General features: G+C 40.0%; 1 protein-coding gene and 1 long non-coding RNA gene across 2 annotated transcripts in view; one reads left to right on the plus strand and one right to left on the minus strand.

Moving 5' to 3' along the window:
* Nucleotides 1-21085, minus strand: part of LOC309847053 — a 287109-nt gene that overhangs the window by 232010 nt on the left and 34014 nt on the right. The gene's annotated exons all lie outside the window — the stretch shown is intronic.
* LOC309873657 (obg-like ATPase 1) lies at nucleotides 4965-20150 on the plus strand (the record flags this gene model as incomplete). Its single annotated transcript, XM_082749726.1, has 4 exons — nucleotides 4965-5025; nucleotides 5903-5966; nucleotides 8947-9010; nucleotides 19129-20150. 4 exons carry the CDS (start codon nucleotides 4965-4967, stop codon nucleotides 19792-19794), a joined length of 855 nt encoding a protein of 284 aa, XP_082605852.1. The 3' UTR covers nucleotides 19795-20150.

Consider the following 21085-nt stretch of genomic DNA (forward strand, 5'->3'; position numbering starts at 1 on the left):
TAGCTGGGAACCAAAAACAAATGTCAATCATTTGGGAATTGTTGAAATAAATGGGGATACATCTCAAGGGACAACTTTGCAGACATTAGGATAAATGTGGTAGATTCACCATATTGAAATGGAAAAGTGTAATGCAAAAGATAAATTACAAAATAGTACACGCTGTGTGATCCATTTTTTGGTCAAAATTTAAAAAATTATCATATATAAGATATGACAAATGGTACAAATAATATGATATATAGAAAGATGATGGATATGTATGCACAGTGTCTGCACGTGTGTGTGTGTGTGTGTGTGTGTGTGTGTGTGTGTCTGTGTCTGTGTCTGTGTAAGCAAGGTTTCTGAAAGGCCCCTTATTCACTTAGCCTGGGAAAATGGGACCGGAGCCTCACAGACAATGACACCACCTGGCTGGGGGAAAACACATAGGACACTGAAAGATATTAACTATAAAACTGTCCTGTTTGAATTACTTTGAATTCAAACTGTCCTGTTTGAATTCCAAATAATCCAGTCAAGAAATGGGAAGAAGTCATGAACAGACATTTCTGCAAAGAAGACATCCAAATGGCAACAGACACATGGAAAAATGCTCAACATCACTCAGGAGGAAATACAAATCAAAACCACAGTAAGATACCACCTCACACCAGTCAGAATGGCTAAAATTAATAAGTCAGGAAATGACAGGTGTTGGTGAGGACACGGAGAAAGGGGAACCCTCCTACACTGTTGGTGGGAATGCAAGCTGGTGCAGCCATGCTGAAAAACAGTATCGACTTTGCTCAAAAAGTTTAAAATAAAGCTACCCGACAACCCAGCAATCACACTACTGGGTATTTACCATAAAAATACAAATGTAGTGATCCAAAGGGGCATGAAGGGGCATGTGCACCCCAGTGTTTACAGTAGCAATGTCCACAATAGCCAAACTATGGAAAGAACCTAGATATCCATCAACAGATGAATGGATAAAGAAGATGTGGTATATATATGCAATGGAATACTATGCAGCAATCAAAAGAAACAAAATCTTGCCATTTGCAATGACGTGGCTGGAACTAGAGAGTATTACGATAAGTGAAATAAGTCAATCAGAGAAAGACAATTATCATATGATCTCTCTGATATGAGGAAAGTGAGAAGCAGGGTGAGGGGTTGTGGGGAGCAGGGAGGGAAAATAATGAAACAAGATGGGATCGGGAGGGAGACAAACCATAAGAGACTCAATGTCATGGAAAAAACTGAGGGTTGTTGGGGGTGTGGGGGCAGGGTTAGGGTGGTTGGGTTATGGACGTTGGGGAGCGTATGTGCTATGGTGAGTGTTGTGAAATGCATAAGCCTGATGATTCATAGAGCTGTATCCCTGGGCCAAATAATAAATTATATGTTAATTAAAAAAAGAAAAATAATAAGATAGGAAGCAGATAAGGTGCATACCACAGAGAGGGAAAGAGTAGTCCTGTATTGCTGTCATGCCCTGTCCTTTGCCTTCATTTTAATTTACTCTCCAATGTCTTGAAGAAAATTTATCATCATTATGTGATTAAAGTATAGTTGTTTATATTAAGTATCTGCAATTTCTCTGTTGACTCAATAGTTGCTTCAGTAACCATGAACTGCGTTGGTACGACCCCTGCCTCTTTCAGGTGGTCACCATTTCTATGAGTTCTTGGAATGGAACAACAGTGACAGCGTATGACACCACTATATGATGATGACAATATAGATGCCAGGATATGCTAAAATACAGAGGACCTAACATCCTCTCATGGCAAGGGTGTACCTAAAGTTAGCATTACTTAGGAGAGTTACAGGAAATTACCAACATGTAAGAGAAATTAATTAATTCTGTTGTGGGCTTGACATTCAAGACTTTCAGGCAGCAAGGTCAAGCTGGCATTTCAATATGCAAACCTACTGCTCTAAGGTATAAGGCCAGCTCTCAGGGGAGGGAGAGCAGGGCTAGAGAGGTATAAGCCAATCTTCAACTTCTCTTTAGAGCCATGAAAGCTTAAACCATGACATAAATATTTATATGTTCTGGGTTGAAAAAAAAAATCTGAAGAGCCATGAGGGAGCAAATATCCCACATTATTTCTCAACCTAAAAGAATATAATAAGACTTAGAATTCCAATGAATCACACATTTTTCCCCATTGCCCCAAAATCCTATGGAGAGGACCCATTGCTATCTCTTAGTTACTCCTTGAAGAGGCTCTGACAGTCTCCATAAAGTTTGTATCATTTGGTGGGCAATTCTTTTAAAAGTGAGTTGTTGGGGCGCCTGGGTGGTTCAGTGGGTTAAAGCCTCTGCCTTTGGCTCAGGTCATGATCCTAGGGCCCTGGGATCAAGCCCCTTATCAGGCTCTCTGCTCAGCAGGGAGCCGGCTTCCTCCTCTCTCTCTCTCTCTGCCTGTCTCTCTGTTACTTGTGATCTCTGTCAAATAAATAAAAATTTTTAAATAAATAAATAAATAAAAGTGGATCGTTGACATCAAAACAGACCCAAAAGTTTTTGTATCAAACAATATGAATTAAGAAGTTTTTTTTTTTTTCATCCTGGAACCAGCTGTCCTTTTTTCTTAGCAAGAACATCATGTGTTATGGGTCATATGTCAAGTGCCACTGGACAGAACATTTTGGTATGTTCCTGACTGATTTTGGTCTCTCACTAATTATCTTCTACTCAAGCTACCTTAAGTGTTGTCTTTAGTTGCCTTAAGAAAGGGTCAAAATCCTCTAACTTTTCTATATTTTTACATTCATCCAAGGTGCTAATGTGATTATAGGACTGTCATTTGGGATACATACCATTGCACCCTGCAATTGTGTAAAGGGAACTAGGGTAGAATTGAGAAAGCCACAGAAAAAGAGTTGAACTTAAAAAAAAAAAAAAAAAAAAAGAGGGGCAAATCAGAGACTCGAGCAATGCAATAAGACTTTGTAACTAATAATAGCACTTAAATCTTTGTTCTTGGTTTCCTCTAAGGAGCTCAAAGCTCTTCCTAGCAATTATTAAATGAATCACCCAAACATTCTTGTGCATCAGCAGGCACAAGGTACAGTAATAGTCACATAATAGATTGGAAAAACTGTACCACAGAAAAGTTAAGTGATTAACCAAATGTTACAGACTGAGTCAGAACTGGAACAGAAGATAGTTCTCTGTGAGACTGATCTGGTCAATGGCCCTTGCTGAATAAGCATCTTTGTCTGTTTTAATCTTCTCATGTGAGGAGAGACATAATTTTCTCTTTTTTTTTCCCATTTTTAAAATTTTATTTCTTTTCAGTGCTCCATAATTCATTGTTTATGCACCACACCCAGTGCTCCATGCAATACGTGTCCTCCTTAATACCCATCACCAGGCTCACCCCACCCACCCCCAAACCCTCAGTCTGTTTCTCAGAGTCCATAGTCTCTCACGGTTTGTCTCCTATGGACTTCAGTCTGCTGGTTTTCTTGTGTTCTTCCTTACTTGTACTCCACAATAGTGGAAGTGAGGCTTGTGATATTTTAATAGCATCATATCTGACAGAGTGCTTTTACATTCGTGATTTCTTCTAATTAAGCAAGCCTATCTCTGCCTTCAGCATTCCTTCAACCCTTGACTCAAGCTGACTTGAAGTGGCTAAAAGATACCACACACGGAATGCAGCAGGGAGAGTGAGATTTCATTTTAGCCACTGTCTTCACTGAACATACTCCTTACCTCCCTCTTACAGTTTGGCAACAGCTATATTCTTCTATCAAAGGCCAGCAGTCCTATCCTAAAATCATATGTCATTCCAGGCTACTTTTCCCTTACTTTCTTCCTCAGGCCCAGGGATAGTAGGCTGCCTTTCTAGCCCCAGAGAGCTTCACCACCCTTCGTTATCTTAACCTTTTGTAAATAATGTCTCCACTAAGTCTTCTCACCAAGAGAGTGACGACATGAGTTTAGAGTGCATAGTTATTAAGGAAGACCCTGGAAGCAGGGTTCCTAATTAGAAAGCTGCTAGGATCCTGAATTCATGCTAGAACATGCATGAAGACAATGGTAGCTCAGGATAGAGAGGAGATAACTGACTTGCAAGATAATTTTGGATGCTGAATTGCTAAGCCAAGCAACTATCTGGACAGTGAGGAAAGTGAGGGATGAGTCAAGGTGAAGATAACTTCAGACTTTTAGAAAAATATACGTTCCTGGGGCTCCTGGGTGGCTCAGTCAGTAAATGTCTGACTTTGGCTCAGACCATGATCCCAAGGTCCTGGAATCAAGCTCCGCATCAGGCTCCTGCTAAGCGGGAAGCCTGCTTCTCCCTCATCCACACCTCCTCCTTGTGATCCCTCTCTCGCCGTGTGTCTCTATCAAATAAATAAATAAAATCTTTTTAAAAAAAAATATGTTCCTTAAAAATTTTTTAAGTCTATGTGGTGTAACTTGTGATTTTTTTTTTCTTTTAAGAGAAAGAGAGAGAAAGTACACTTGCGCAAGAGAGCAGACATGAACAGTGGGGAGGGAGAGAGCGAGAGGGAGAATCTTAAGCAGACTCCAAACCCGTGGCAGGGCCAGACCTGGGGCTTGACCTCACCACCCAAGATCATGACCAGACTCAGACACTTAACCAACTGAGCCACCCAGGTGCCCCATGATACATTTTTAATTAAAGATAATTTGGCAAAAACACTGTTATTTAGTTAAGCGTCTGGCCCTTACGTTTGTCATGAAGTCAACAGTCAGCTTCAAGAGGGCTTGACCTGCAAACTACAATCTGAACATATACCTCTCGGGAGCAGCCATCCCACTACTGCACATGCGACCACCCTAGGGCTCTCCAGGAGGACCTGCAGCCATGCAAAGCCATGGAGGAGAGCACAGAAAGGCACAAGCCTCTGGAGTCTCTTCAAGTACACTAAAGTGAGTATCTTTTGACAGTCTGGATACTGAAATTATCCCTCAGTCTAAATATACCAGGATGTGGACAAAAGCGTACTATCTGAATGGCGATAAACCTGGTGTTATTACACCTCAGCAAAGTAAGTCAGACAGAGAAAGACGAATATCATATGGTCTCATATGCGGAATCTAAAAAATCAAACTTACTGAGGTGCCTGGGTAACTCAGTTGGTTAAGCATCTGCCTTCGGCTCAGGTCATGATCTCAAGGTCCTGGGATTGAGTCCCACGTCAGGCTCCCTGCTCAGCCCAGAGTTTACTTCTCCCTCTCCCTCTGATCCTACACCTACTTGTTCTCTCTCTCAAATAATTAATAATTTTTTTAATTTTAAAAAATAAAAAAAAACCTCATAGAAGCAGAGATTTGATTTGCAAGCAGGGAATGGGTATTGAGGGAAGGGGGTCAAGAGGAACAAACTTCTAGTTATAACATAAATAAGGTCTGGGAACCAACATGATGATGATAATGAACAATACCATATCTTATACTTGAAAGTTAGTAAGATAGTAGATCCTAAAATTTCTCATCACAAGGAAAAAAAAATGTAACTATGTATGCTGGTGGATATTAACACGTTACTATGGTGATCATTTCACAATGTATACATACATTAAACCCTTTTGTTTTACACCTTAAACTTGTATGATGTTATATGTCAATTACATCTCTACAAAACTGGGGGGGGGGGGACTATTATTGTTACTTTCCTTCTAGGGCTCTTCTGCTATTGGGGAAGGTCACTGAAAGGACATGATCACTGGTTGACCCACAAACTGGACCCAGGCAATCAGAGGCTCCTCACCCCCTTCCCTGTCCTTGGAAAGTTCACTCTGCCCATTGCTCCCACAGTGGGAGACTTTTCAAGGACACGGCCTTGAGAAAGTAGTGTGTTATTGAAACCATCTGGACGGCATAGGTGACTGAACCTCGTTAAGGCCTCCATATAAACTTCTTAAGCTTTTGGCACGCGGGTGCAGAGATTTACTCATCTTGCAGATGATGCCCAGAACAAGTCTCACTGGTAAGTTCGCTTGCATATTAACCTGCCACCCACCAACCTGGAGTGGCCTGTCTCTTTCTTCTGTCTTCCCTCAGCTTCTGTCAAGGGAGGCCAGTTTGGGTTTCACATGGGAAACGCCCAAGGGTGCAAAACAGCAGCTGCCCACCCACACTTCACATTTCCATTAATTTTAAAAGCACAAAGTAAAAACAAAGGCTTCTTTAATTTTATCATCAGACTATTTCCACATGGTTGAATTTCCTAGGAAAATGTTTATGAAACATTACCCATAAATGAATATAGACCTCGACAAAGGTGAATTCCTAGAGGTCATAAAAAAATACATTATTCTTTCTGGAATATTAATAATCAGATTCTATGTGAATGCATTCTAATTCTCTCAAAGAAACTAAGCCTTAACAAACTTTCATACTCCCAAAAAAGGAGGCTCTAATGACCTTAATATTTCCTCCATTTATGAAATCAGAAAAAATGTGGTAGGTCTTTATAAGCAAATCCTTTCCTTCAAATAAAATCACACTAAGTCCAAGGAGGCAGCAGCTTTTCTGGAGGTACTCTGGCACAATGAGACATGGGATATGTGCATGGAAAAAAAATGAGTAATGTGGGCAACAATGTATGTACAAAGATATTGATGACATTACTCATAATGGCTAAAAACCGCATGCAGTGATATTCAACAATAGAGGACTTGTTCAGTACATCTCCCCGGGCACCAAGGGGAAAGATCTTTTGTTCAGCCTCATGCAGCCAACCCTGATTCCAGCAGCACAGGTACAACTTTGGGGCATTGATACAGTCTACTCTCTTCTCAAGGTGAACGTCTTTCTGGAGTTCTCAGTATTCTGTCTCATCTGCAGCCCTTGATCATAGCAAAGGCTTTCTAACATTGAATTTTGAAAAGAAAGATTAGGGTCTCTTCCAGAAGGCACAGGAGTTTTTCTGATGCAAATTATCCTTTACCACTACCACCTAATTCTACATCCAAAGAGGAAGGGCAGACTTGAAAAGGGACACAGTCCTTTAAAAGCAGCTCAGATTGAAAATATATGTTTACATCTTCAGTTCTCTCTCAAAATACTGCTACAATGATAACTTTAAAAAAAAAAAAATCACCTGCAAAAATAAGAGGAGGAAAGGCAACAACAGTCATCGAGCTCAAATGCCAAAAAGCAGACAGCAAAGCTGTAACTGAGGGAGAGAAAAAGAGGTTGATCATTGCAGGTCAGGAATCAGAAGGACATCTGCTTTCCTAACAGAAGTGCTGGACACCAGAAGACAATAAAGTAATGCCTCCAAAACCCTGGGGAAAAATGACTTCCAACTGGGAACTCTATAGTAAGCTACTCCTATTAGAATATGAAAGTAAGGGGGTCCCTGGCTGGCTCAGTGGGTTAAGCCTCTGCCTTCACTCAGGTCATGATCTCAGGGTCCTGGGATCAAGCCCCACCTCAGGCTCTCTGCTCAGCAGGGAGCCTGCTCCCCCCCCCCCTCTCTCTATGCCTGTCTCTCTGCCTATCTGTGATCTCTGCCTGTCAAATAAATAAAATATTTTAAAAAAATAGAATATGAAAGTAAAATAAAGATTTTTCCAGACATGGAAAATTCCAAAGAACATTTATTTCCAACATAGATTTCCTCACAAAGCCAGAGCACATGTACCCACCAAGGTGGGCTCTCCCTAAAATGAGAAAATGTACCAAGACCAAAAAAACCAGAAATCGCAGGGTCCATGTTGGAGCAGCTACATAATTTGCAGGGCCCAGTGCAAAATGAAAACACAGGGCCCCTTGTTCAAAACTTCAGAAGAATGTCAAGAGGGTGAGAGCAGAGCACTAAACCAAACACAGAGCCTTTCTGAGTGCGATTGCACAGGACACAGACCTTAGAAAACTGGCCTTGGATCCAATCCAGAAGAGGGAGGAGAGAATTCCCAGGATGAGAGTGAAGAGAAACCCCAGGACAATAGTCATGCAAGTCCAGACAATCACCAGTCCACTCTGGAGCCAGAAAGTGGAGTGCCCCAAAATGGATATCTTTAAGGAAAAGAATGAAATACAGAGATTACCCAGTGCCTTTCTTTTTAATTTAATTTAATTTTTTCAGTGTTCCAAGATTCATTGTTTATGCACCCCACCCACGGAACAATGCATTTTAACAGACAGAGAGGACCTTTCCACGTTTGGGGGACAAGGTGTGAAAGAATTAGTGGTGGGGACAGTTAAAAGCAAAGTTCCAGATAAATCGAGCACTGGTTTTGTCAATATTTTCTGACAGACTCACTGCAAGAACAAAAACACTGTTGCTCTAGAAACAATGAAGACAGACAAACAAGAAACTGACCTCCAAGTATTTACACAGTCTTGGGATATACACACGTGACTCGAAGCCAGTCTTGGCACTACAGTAGGACTTTTCAAGGAATTCGAGATGGAGAGTGACCCTCTGGCCAAAAACGGAACAAGTCCAAAGCCATGACAGAGCATAAACAATTCTGAATAAGCCTAGACAAACTCCATCTTGGCTGATGAGGAGTGCCAGAATGGGGAAATGTTCTAGATTTCTCTCTCAATGTCCCCCACAAATTTCCATTCAGAGACAGATGCGCCAGCAATATATGCTAGTAAACAGTTTCTATTTGGGATCCTATTAGGACCTGTAAAACAAGCACGTTTTGTTGTGTGTATATTGATTCCAGTGTATCGACTTTAATTTATTTGCTGTAATTAAACTCGTGTAATTATTGCAAGAAAATTCAATGAAAACAGGCTCAGACATTTCTTTTATACCAGTGCTCCATGTTGCTCTGGTTTATGGGGACTCTCCCGGGGCTCAAAGTTAGGAATTCAGGGTCAACGTGGTACGCTCCCCAGTAGCAAGGGGAGAGAGTAAGTGTCAGACACCATTACAGAGCAGAATTGTTTTTCCTTTGCAATGAGCTTTATTACTGTTCTTATGATACATGCTGATTTTCTGCAAGTTCTAACAGCGAAGAAAATCTCAAAGGTGGAACAAAAAGTGATCCCAAATCCCACCATTTAAAGGTAAGCACGGTTCACTTTCCCCAGTCATCCTGCTAGACATCTCCCTCCAGTAGATGAATACAAAGGGAAGAAGGTGAACATTTTCACACTCGTGGTAAAATGGCCTTTTACTCTCTGATCTGCTTCATTCACTCAGTGATACAGTAGTCCCTCCTGAAGCATAGTTTTGCTTTCTACAGTTTCGGTGACCTGTGGTCAAGCAGGATCGGGAAGCAGGTATCCTCCTGACTTACAGCAAGAAGGTTCACAGTAGATGAACACAACGTCACAGTGCCTACATCACTCACCTCGCTTCATCTCATCTCATGGGCAGTTTATCATTCCACATCAATACAAGCAGAAGATTGGTGGGTACAGTACAATAAGATATTTTGAAAGACCACATTCACATGACTTTTATTATATTGGTCTAACTGTTCTATTATTAGTTATTAGTTGTCCATCTTTTACTTTGCCTAATTTATAAATCAGATTTTACCATAAGCATGAAGGTATGGGGAAGACAGTATAAATAGGGTTCAGTGCCATCTGTGTTTCGGGCACCCACTGGGGGTCTCGGATGTACCTGTGGATAAAGTCGGCCCACTGCCTGTCATGGGTACCTTATACATCAAAATACTTTTTTCCATACCATCATTTTTAATAGCTACATAGCATACCATCTTCTGTATACAATTATTAATTTTTTAAAAGATTTTATTTATTTATTTGAAAGGGAGAGAGAGAGAGACAGACAGAGAGAGTGTACATACATGAGCAGGGGGAGGGAGAAGCCAACTCTCTGCTGAGCAAGGAGGCCGACATGGGGCTTAATCCTAGGACTCTGGATCATGACCTGAGCCGAAGGCAGACGCTTTACCGACTGAGTCACACAGGCACCCCTATAATAATTAATTAATAAAAAAAAAAAAACTCGATTGGTGAGGGGAGCCTAGGTGATTGCTGAGTGTATTTCCAATTTTTCTGCTGCCAATTTTTCTGCTGCCATTACTTGAGCACATATCATCTCATACTTCTATAATTATCTCCTTAAGGTAAACTCCTGCAAGTGAGTTTTTTGGCTTAAAAAGAACAACTTCCCAAACTGTCCTCCAGAGGGTTTTTTTTTTTAAGTCAATTTACAGTTCCACTAAAAGCCCAAGAATATAAAAATGACCAAGAAAACATAAAAAAGATACTCAACATCATTAGCCATCAGGGAAACGGAAATCAAAACCTCAATGAGGTATCAACTCACACTCATTAGTATGGCTGTCATCAAAATGACAGAGAATAACCAGCATTTCTGGGCCATGAAGAAGCTGGACCCCTCATACACTACTGGTGGGAATGTAAATTGGTGCAGCCACTTTGGAAATCTATCACTGTTTGAGGCAATTCCTTAAACAGAGTCATCACAGGACCCAGCAATTCCACACCTAGGTATGTACCCGAAAGAATGGAAATCAGAAACTTAAAAACTTGCATGCCAATGTTAGTTGCAGCATTTTTCACAATAGCCCAAAAGGAGAAACAACCCAAGGAATCATCAACAGGTGAATGGATAAATAAAATGTGGTCTATCCATTCAATGGAATGTTCTTCATTCATAAAAAAGGATATGGTTCTGATATATGCTGCAACCCAGATGACCCTTGAAAACATGGTAAGTGAAACAAGGTGAACACAAAAGGCAAATATTAGAGGGTTCCACTGATCAGGAATACCTAGAATGGGCAAATCCATAGAAACAGAAAGGATCAAGGGGGCTTAGGACAGGGAGAATAGGGACTTACTGCTGAATGATTACAGTTTCTGTTTGGAGTGATGAAAACATTGGAAATAGTGGAAGTGGTTGCACAACATTGTAAATGTATTTAATGTCACTGAATTATGCATTTAAGAATGGTTACAATGGCAAATTTTATGTTACATATATTTTACCACATAAAAAAGTGAAAAAGAAAGTTCTTGAGTTAAAAAAAAAAAAAAGACAGGAATGAAGTACGGATACATGTTACATACAATACAATACAATTTTGCTAAGTAAGATAGTCAGTCCCAAAAGACAACATATTGTAGTATTCTATATAAATTGTCCAGAACTGGCAAATCTATGGAGACAGGAAATAGTTAAGTAGTTGCCTAGAGCTAGAGGCCCAGGGGCTGGGGAATAAGCGGGTGCAGAGGAGGGGTGAAGAGAGGAGTAACTACTACAGGATATGGGCTTTTTATGGGGGGGTGAAAATGTTCTAAAATTAATGCTGGTGATGGTTGTACAATTCTGTACTAACTGTACTAAAAAACATCAAAATATATGCTACAAAGAGGTAAATTGTTGGGGCACCTGGGTGGTTCAGTGGGTTAAGCCTTTCAGCCCAGGTCATGATCTCAGGGTCCTAGGATCAAGCCCCGCATCGGGCTCTCTGCTCACTGGGGAACCTGCCTCCCCCTTTCTCTCTTCCTGACTCTCTGCCTACTTGTGATCTCTGTCTGTCAAATAAATAAAATCTTAAAAAAAAATAAAGAGGTGAATTGTATAGTATGTGGATTATAGCTCAAGAAACCAAGAAAGCTGTTATTTTTGTAATTGTGTATTTTTCTGATGATGAGTTGGACAATTTTTTTCATACTTACTGAACATTTGTGTTTATTTTGTTGTAAATGACTTGCTCATCTTCTTTGCTCAGTTTTGTTTGTTTTCGTTTTTAATAATGTAAAGATTCATCTGTAGTCTACATTGACAAGTATTTTTGTAAGTACATTATGTTCTTGAAGTTGGTGCAAAATACTGTAGATGGCATGTCTCAAGCCAAAAGAGAAGGCCACTCAGTTCGGAAAGTGCGGACAGCCCAGTAGGTTGAATTAGTTTTATTTGTAACAAAGCAAACACAGCATGGATGGGTAACACAAAGAGAATACCCCTTAATTTTTTAGTGCCATAACAGGTACTTTATGAATATAATCTCACAGGGGCACCTTGGTGGTTCATTTGGTTGGGCGTCTGCCTTTGGCTGAAGTCATGATCCCCGTGTCCTAGAATCAAGTCCTCCATCAGACTCCCTGCTCAGTAGGGAGCTTGCTTCTCCCTCTCCCTCTGCTTGCCACTCTCCCTGGGCACTCTGTCAGGTATATATATATGTGTGTATGTGCATATATATATTATTAAAATATATTTATATAATATTATATATTATTAAAATATATTTATATATATTTTTTCTCATATCCATCACAAAGAAGGGAGGTCAACGTTCTCCACCTTACAGAGTCAACTGTTTCAACTAGAATTTGAGCCTCATTCTCTCTGTTCCAAAGTGCTCTCCAACTTAAGTGCCCTCTGAAGAGTATTGATCATGTATGTCTGACCAATAATAGGAAGCTATGATGATGCTCTTTGTACTTTCTGAGCTCCAGACCCCTGTCACTGGAGTAGTGCTGAGCAGCCACGGGCATGAGGAAGTTGGAGCTGTCTGGATATACATTTTGTTCATTGTTCCCAGAGAGGCCGTGAGGGGAAATTTATCAACAGAAACATAAATTCTTCAATGTCCCTCAGATGTCCCTGTGAGGAATTATGAGCTTCCTTCTTCGGTCGTAAGACTTACACTTGGACATCTCCACTCAAAGTCCTCATTTGGAACGCAGCAGTAAAAGGTCAGAGGTCACATAGACCCAGAAATGACAAAGTCACAAAAAATGGCACATTCTTTGAAAGAGCTCATGAATATTATATTTAGGAAATTTGTAGATTCCATAGGGTTACATTACATATCTGCATAATGATGGATAGTGTCATACAAGGATGAAATTATTAAAAGACCTTACTTAGAGTTTATCTACTCAAACCTTTCACTTTACAGATACAGTAACTGAGATCCTAAGATTTTTTTAAATTATTTTTATTAACATATAATTTATCATTTGCCCCAGGGGTACAGGTCTGTGAGTCATCAGGCTTACACATTTCACGGCACTCCCCATAGTACATACTCTCCCCAACGTCCATAAGCCAACCGCCTTCTCCCTACCCCTCCAACCCCCAGCAACTCTGTTTGTTCCCTGAGATTAAGAGTCTCTTATGGTTTGTCTCCCATCTTGTTTCATTTTTTCCTTCCCTACCTCCAACAACCCCCACCCTGACATCCTAAGATTTTTTTTTAAGATTTTACTTATTTATTTGACAGACAGAGATCACAAGTAGGCAGAGAGGCAGGCAGAGAGAGAGGGGGAAGCAGGCTCCCTTTAGAGCAGAGAGCCAGATGTGGGGCTTGATCCCAGGATCCTGGGACCAAAACCTGAGCGAAAGACAGAGGCTTTAACCCACTGAGCCACCCAGGCGCCCCAGATCCTAAGATTTTTAATTAACGACTTTACTTAGAAAAACCTCAGTGAAGGGAAGATAGAACAATTTCTGCTGACTCCAAACTCCTAGATTTGCCAATGCCCTTCCTCTTCACATTCTGAAAAACCTCCAAAGTCAGTTTTCAATGGCAAAACCTCAGTCTGTGAATTTAATATTTTTCGTCTGTCTACGCTGCACTGGGAATTGTTCAACTCTAACTCCCTTTAGCCATGAAGACTGGGGAGAGAATATAATTCTCAGCGCTGCTCATGTTTTCAAGTCACATGTCCTCAGGTTGCTAAAAATTTCTAGCCTGTGAAACATAAAATGAAATGCCAGGATGCTATTTTTGATTGACAACGAAAGCAAGGGAGTGGATTTATATCCATTGGCAAAATCTTATGATGACAGTGAGAAATTGCTAGTGATGAGACATAAATGTTACCACATAGCATTGACAAAGTTTCCACCTTTCCTATTGATTGAGAGGAGACTGCTTCCCTCTGGCCTCCAGTCTCTAACATTCCAAAATCAGATATTTAATTTTATCTTTAAGTTACTTATAAGTGTGATTCAGCAAGGAAGAGTAAAAAGAACCACAAATGGGAAGGAAAGGCACACTTTTTTTTTTCCCAGTCATTTTCCATTTATATTTTCCTTCCCTTGGAATTCAATTGTTTTAACATAACTTAATTTTTAAAAAATACTTCTATGACTTGAAACGCTCAGAAAATTTATATGAATCCATGTTTCAAGTAGAGAAGATATTACAAAGGATAAAATCTAGTTCAAAAACTATTGATGTGTTTTTTGATCCTTATGTAACTTCTAGGACAATAGAATGGATTGCTCTAAGAGATAGACAGTGTTCATTTTACTTAAAAAAAAAAAAAACTTCATGTATTTTGATATCAGCCAATCCAATGTCACAGTAGCAGACAATTTAAAGCAAGGACACTTAAAATATAAGGAAGGTACACAAGATGTCAAAGTCTGTGGCACATTTATTTACATAGCAATATGGAATTCTGCTCCACTCTTTGAATAATGAAAGTAATGGTCAGACTTAAAAATAAATACCTAACATATGATATCTAATATATTTATCTTATTTAATAATAATATATATTTACATTTAATGCATATTAAATAAGTATTTGAGAATATAATGCAATTGAAAACCTTGGGAAAGTTCAAAAGGTATTTTTGTATATATACAGATGGACATATGTATGCTGAATTAAATATATATTACATATACATATATATCAATATAAAATTTATATATACCCATACCAAGCAAAAGGCCAACACCTTCTTTGTTTCCAGTTAATTCACTGATTGGTCATTTGTTTTCGCAATCCCATAGATACAAATAGAAACAAGACTCTGCACTTAGGTAGCCAAAAACCAACCTGCAGTGTCATCTTTTCATTTTAAGTTCTTTTTATTGCCCTTCTTTTTCTAAGGGATTAGCCTCCCCCTGGACTTCAGAGGTTTTATGTTAGTTTTTTTCCAAGTTGATTTTGTTTTACTCTTTAAGTTCTCACCATTGTTTGCTGACATAGTGAAATGTGATTTACAGCACAATAACCAGCCAACTGGAGAATGTATTAACTGGATACTGGGAATGCCAGCAGTAAAGAATGTCAGGATTCACTAAAAATAGAAGGTTTCATACTTGCAGTTTAGTCACCTTTGTCTGGTATAAAAATCTCTTTCTTCAGCTCATGATGAGTTTGTTTTCTGGGGATTTTTTTTTGTTTTTGTTTTTTTCTTAAACCATCATGGAGGGAACAATTCGATGGGAAGTTATTTTTTAAGAACTTCATTTTTTTTTTTTTAGCCCATCAAATTTCAATATACATGGTTAATAACCACTTCAAAATTGCTATGCCAGGAGAAAGTTTTACCTAATTGCCTGCCAAGGCTCATAAAGCACCTCTGTGTCATTGGCAATTCATTGGTCTATTGATGTCATAACTCACATTGATATTTTCTGGCTCTCCTTTTTCACTCATACTGATGCACACTTGTTTTTGTTTTGTTTTGTTTTGTTTTACATTTACAAGATTAAGGGCTGTGCCTCAGCTATATGGTTTTTAATAGATTCTATACATGTTCTCCTAAGTGGATTTTCTCTTTCCCTACAACACACACACATACACACACACACACACGGATGCATGTATGCCCATACACACAGTTTAAATAGTTGAATATATTCTCCAAGTGGAATTTTTTCATTAAACAGAAGCATTTCAGGGTACCTGAGTGGCTCAGTATCTACCTTTGGCTCAGGTCATAATCTCTGGGTCCTGGGATTGAGCCCCACAGAGGGCTTCCTGCTCACTTGGGAGTCTGCTTCGCCCTCCCTCTCTCTCTCCCTCTACCCTTCCCCGCCACTCATTCTCTCTCCCAAATAAATAAATAAAACCTTAAAAAAATAAACTGAAATATTTCATTTCATTTTCATATTGATCTACAGGTCCTTTTAAAGCTACCCTTCAAAAGTCCTTCTTCTTGTGACCTAATAGTGATCAAACCACCTTATATCAGAATGCCCAAATTTGTGCAAGATCACAGCTAATGAATTACTTTCTAGCACGATGTCATGAGGATCTGTTGCCAGAACCAAGTCACATGTCGATTCTTCCCACAGTAGCGCACATCTTCTCCATTGGTATGGAGTGTTCTGCAGCGGCCAGCACTGTGCAAGGGAAAACAGCTCAGATCAGGACATCTCTGTCACTTCCCCCAGGATGGCTGTGAAGTGTGAAGAAAGTATGTTCACACCTGCCAATTCCGCCAAACGTCATGCTCTCATGTCGCACACCAATTAGTTTTACATTCTCTCGAGGAAAGCACGAGTGTGAAAAGCTGTCTTTTGGCAGTGACATAACTGTCTTCTACTACCTCAGAGGAGTAGAGCTTTCATCTTCACTAGCGAGATGGAGAGAAGTTTGAGGCGCAATGGGAAATCATTCCTATATGGAGAAAAGTTTGCTTGGATGTGTCAAGACATTGTTAGCTCGGTAAACATGGTGACCTATGTCCAGGAGGGTCAAACTCCTCATTCCTCTCAACACCGCTTCCTGAGACATTTGAAGACCTAAGCAAAGGGTGGGAACTTGGTCAATGAGGGTGGTGTAACCCCACTCTGGCCAGGTTAAATGCCACAGAGAAACTAGTGATTGTATAAAAATTGGTCCAATTCATATAGCTAAACCACGTGGTGCCATGGTGGTGTAAAATTCTGACTGAAAAATATATATTTGGGTCATTTTCTAGGAAGTGGCTAAAATATTATGCACCAGTTGTAATTAGTTCAATCTTTTTTTTTTTTTTTAACCATACAGCTTCAATGATAAACTGTTGAAGTTATTGCCTGCACCTTCCTCACAGATCTTGAAATAACGCAACAGCCATCTAAATGACTAAACAACCATCAAGGAACTGTTTGCAAAATCATCTTCTCTGTCAGACACCATTGGGAGAATGGTCTTCTTGGGAAAACCTTGGGAGAACCCAGTTTTTCAGCCAGGCTTGCTACTATTTCTGTCACATTTTTAGAGTCATATGGACTTTTAAAAAAAATTTTTTCTAGTTATTGTTTCATTAAGGGTAATATTCTTGAAACTTTCAAAAGAAATGTTTTGCTCTCAAGTCAGCACTCAGTATCATATAGATGATGTTGTGATTTATAAGAAGAAATATATATTTAGATTGTCCCATTTCTGGCACAGACCTCCTAAAACTCTCAGAATTTTCAAAAGGGGTCTTTTTTAAATAATATTTTTATTTATTTATTTATTTGTTTGTTTATATGTTTTAAATTTTCTTTTCAGTGTTCCAAAATTCATTGTTTATGCACCATGCCCAGTGCCCCATGCAGGACGTGCCCTCCACCATACCCAGCACCAGGCTCACCCTACTCTCCTCCCCCACCCTCCAAAACCCTCAGTTTGTCTCTCAGAGTCCACTCTCTCCCTCTGATTTCCCCGAACTCACTTCTCCTCTCCATCTCCCAACATTCTCCGTGATATTCCTTATGCTCCACAAGTAAATGAAACCATATGATAATTGATTCTGTTCTCTGCTTGACTTACTTCACTCAGCATAATCTCTTCCAGTCCCATCCATGTTGATACAAAAGTTGGGTATTCATCCTTTCTTTCTGATGGAGGCATAATACTCCATTGTATATATGGACCATATCTTCTTTATCCATTCATCCATTGAAGGGCATCTTGGTTCTTTCAGAACCACAGTTTGGCAACTGTGGCCATTGCTGCTATGAACATTGGGGTAGAGGCAGCCCTTCTTTTCACTACATCTCTATCTTTGGGTAAATACCCAGTAGTGCAATTGCAGGGTCATAGGGTAAGCTCTGCTTTTAATTTATTTTATTTTATTTTATTTTATTTTATTTTATTTTATTTTATTTATTTATTTGATAGACAGAGATTACAAGTTGTCAGAGAAGCAGTCAGGGAAAGAGGAGGAAGCAGGCTCCTCCTGATACAGAGAGCCTGATGCAGGGCTCGATCCCAGGACCCTGAGATCATGACCTGAGCTGAAGGAAGAGGCTTTAACCCACTGAGCCACCCAGGCACCCCTGTTTTTAATTTCTTAAGGAATCTCCACACTGTTTTCCAAACTGGCTGCACCAACTTGCATTCCCACCAAAAGTGTAAGAGGGTTCCCCTTTCTTCACATCCTCTCCAACACTTGTTGTTTACTGTCTTGTTGATTTTGGCCATTCTGCCTGGTGTAAGGTGGTATCTCAATGTGGTTTTGATTTGAATCTCCCTGATGGCTAATGATGATGAACATTTTTTCATGTGTGTGTTAGCCATTTGTATATCTTCTTTGAAGAAGTGTCTATTCTTGTCTTTTTTGAAGTGATTATCTGTTTTGTGTTTGTTGAGTTTGAGGAGTTCTTTATAGATCTTGGATATCAGGCCTTTGTCTGTAATGTCATTTGTGAATATCTTCTCCCATTCCTTGGGTTGCCTCTTTGTTTTGTTGACTGTTTCCTTTGCTGTGCAGAAGCTTTTGATCTTGATGAAGTCCCAAAAGTTCATTTTCACTTTTGTTTCCTCTGCTTAATAGTATTTTATTAAGTAATCTCTACACCAAATATGAGGTTCAAACTTAGAACCCTGAAATCAAGAGTCGCATGCTCCACTGACTGAGCCAGCCACGTGCCCCAATTGTGCCCATTGTTAAGTCCATGAGGTGACTTGGAAAGCACCTGAGAACAAGAGCTGGATATCAACTGGGAACCAACCCAGTGATTACAGGGTTGGAACTTTCAATCACCCCTCTGACCTCTGGGGAGGGGAGGAGCCTAAAGATTGACTTATTGCCAATGGTCATGATTTAGTCAATCATGCCTATGTAATGAGCCCCGTAAAACCCTAAAAGGATGGGGTTCTGAGAACTTTTAGGTTAGTGGACACATGGAGGTTCAGGGAGAATGGTGGACCTGGAGAAACCATGGATGCTCTGTGCCCTTACCCCATACCTTACTATGCTTCTCCTCTACCTGGCTATTCCTGAGTTATACACTTTTATAATAAACTAGGAATCTAGTAAGTAAAATGCTTCTCTGAGCTCTTTGAGCCACTGCAGCAGAATCAAACCTAAGGAGGAAGTCACTGGAGCTTCCAACCTGTAGCTATTCAGTCAGAACCACAGGTGATATATTGGACTTTCAGGTGATATCTAAAGTGTGGAGGGGTCTTGTAGGACTGAGTCCTTGACCTGTGGAATCTGACACGATCTCAAGGTGGACAGTGTCAGAGATATTATCTTCTTCAACGACAAAGAGATTGAAGTGTTGAATAAACACTTATTTCTGACTTCAAAACCAATGGTATACTTGGTTAATCTTTCTGAAAAAGACTACATTAGAAAGAAGAACAAATGGTTGATAAAAATTAAAGAGTGGGTGGACAAGTATGACCCAGGTGCCTTGGTCATTCCTTTTAGTGGGGCCTTGGAACTCAAGTTGCAAGAATTGAGTGCTGAGGAGAGACAGAAGTATCTGGAAGCGAACATGACACAAAGCGCTTTGCCAAAGATCATTAAGGCTGGGTTTGCAGCACTCCAACTAGAATACTTTTTCACTGCAGGCCCAGATGAAGTGCCCGCATGGACCATCAGGAAAGGGACGAAGGCTCCTCAAGCTGCAGGAAAGATTCACACAGATTTTGAAAAAGGATTCATTATGGCTGAAGTAATGAAATACGAAGATTTTAAAGAGGAAGGTTCTGAAAATGCGGTCAAGGCTGCTGGAAAGTACAGACAACAAGGCAGAAATTATATTGTTGAAGATGGAGATATTATCTTCTTCAAATTTAATACACCTCAGCAACCGAAGAAGAAATACATTTTAGTTATTGTTCAGATAAATGTCCAACTTCCCCAAATGGATATGATTTTTTTAAATTAACATTTCTGAAAACTGAGGGGAAAATAAAGTTGGGGGATGGGAATCTTATAAAAACAGAATTATTTTTGTTTTAAAATTAAAATACTGTGTACCTCCAATGAAATGCAAGTTCACTGAATGTGAACAGCTTTGCTTTTCACGTGATTAAGACCCTACTCCAAATTGTAGAAGCTTTTCAGGAACCATATTACTCTCATGATACTTCATTAATCTCCATCATGTATGCCAAGCCTGACACATTTGACAGTGAGGACAATGTGGCTTGCTCCTTTTTTGAATCTACAGATAATGCATGTTTTACAGTACTCCAGATGTCTACACTCAATAAAACATTTGACAAAACCAAAAAAAAAAAATTACAATTACAGGGCACCCAGCTGGTGTGGGAGATTTGCTTGGTGGTTTGGGAAAATCCCCATATATGTACACCTTGGATTTGGGTACAGAGTCAGAGGTGAGCCTTGAGGGGGAGGAACCTGAGACCTAAAAGTTGTGAGCTTCTCTGTGGAAGGATGCGAATAGTGAGGATGGATACAAGAGGGAAAAGAAAATGTCAGTGGACAGAGAAACAATCTGTGATGAAGGGCCCATCTTCCTTGCAATTTGTATTTAAAAATAAAAACAAAAAGAAAATGTTCTAAGTCCAAGACACACAATATAAGCCCACTGGATCCACTTTTGGGTGTCATGCAAAGTCAAGTTGCTACCAAGCTCTCCTGAGGTTCACTCTCAATAGTAATTCACAGGTGACTGCTTCACCTCCCCAGTGAAACCAGCAGCCATTTCACATGGGCCTGCTGGCATGTTAGATCTGGCAGTATTTTAGGATCCCAGTGGCCAGTCTTTTCCCAGGCTGTGGGAACTTTGCTCTGGCTTACTGTGTTTCAGCCTTCTGGGGAGTCCTGGAATGCTGATTCTCAGGTAAGAAGAGCCTCTCCCAAGCTCTGCCAACTTCTCTCTCACTCATCTGGAGATCTCTACGGTCCTGGGGCCTGCACTGGGCCCTCACCGTCCAGCTAGTGTGGCTTTCCAAAACATGTGTTTTCTCTGTTAATAATAGCTGGTTTTATTGCTGGGAGAAGCTCACCTGCTTTCCCTCTGCTTTTAGAAATGATGAAATGGCCCTTTTAGAAGTAGAATAAGATGATGGACTCCACGGTCTTAGTTTGTCTCTCTCCTCTTATGGCTTAGATGCAGTCCAGAGCTTGCCCCCCGGTCCACTTTGATCCTCCTGCTCATCGCAGGTGTTCAGTCCGAGACATGCAACCTATCCACAGCTCATTTAAAGAGC

This window comes from Mustela nivalis, assembly GCF_964662115.1.
Source record: "Mustela nivalis genome assembly, chromosome: 1".
Lineage (NCBI taxonomy): Eukaryota > Metazoa > Chordata > Mammalia > Carnivora > Mustelidae > Mustela > Mustela nivalis.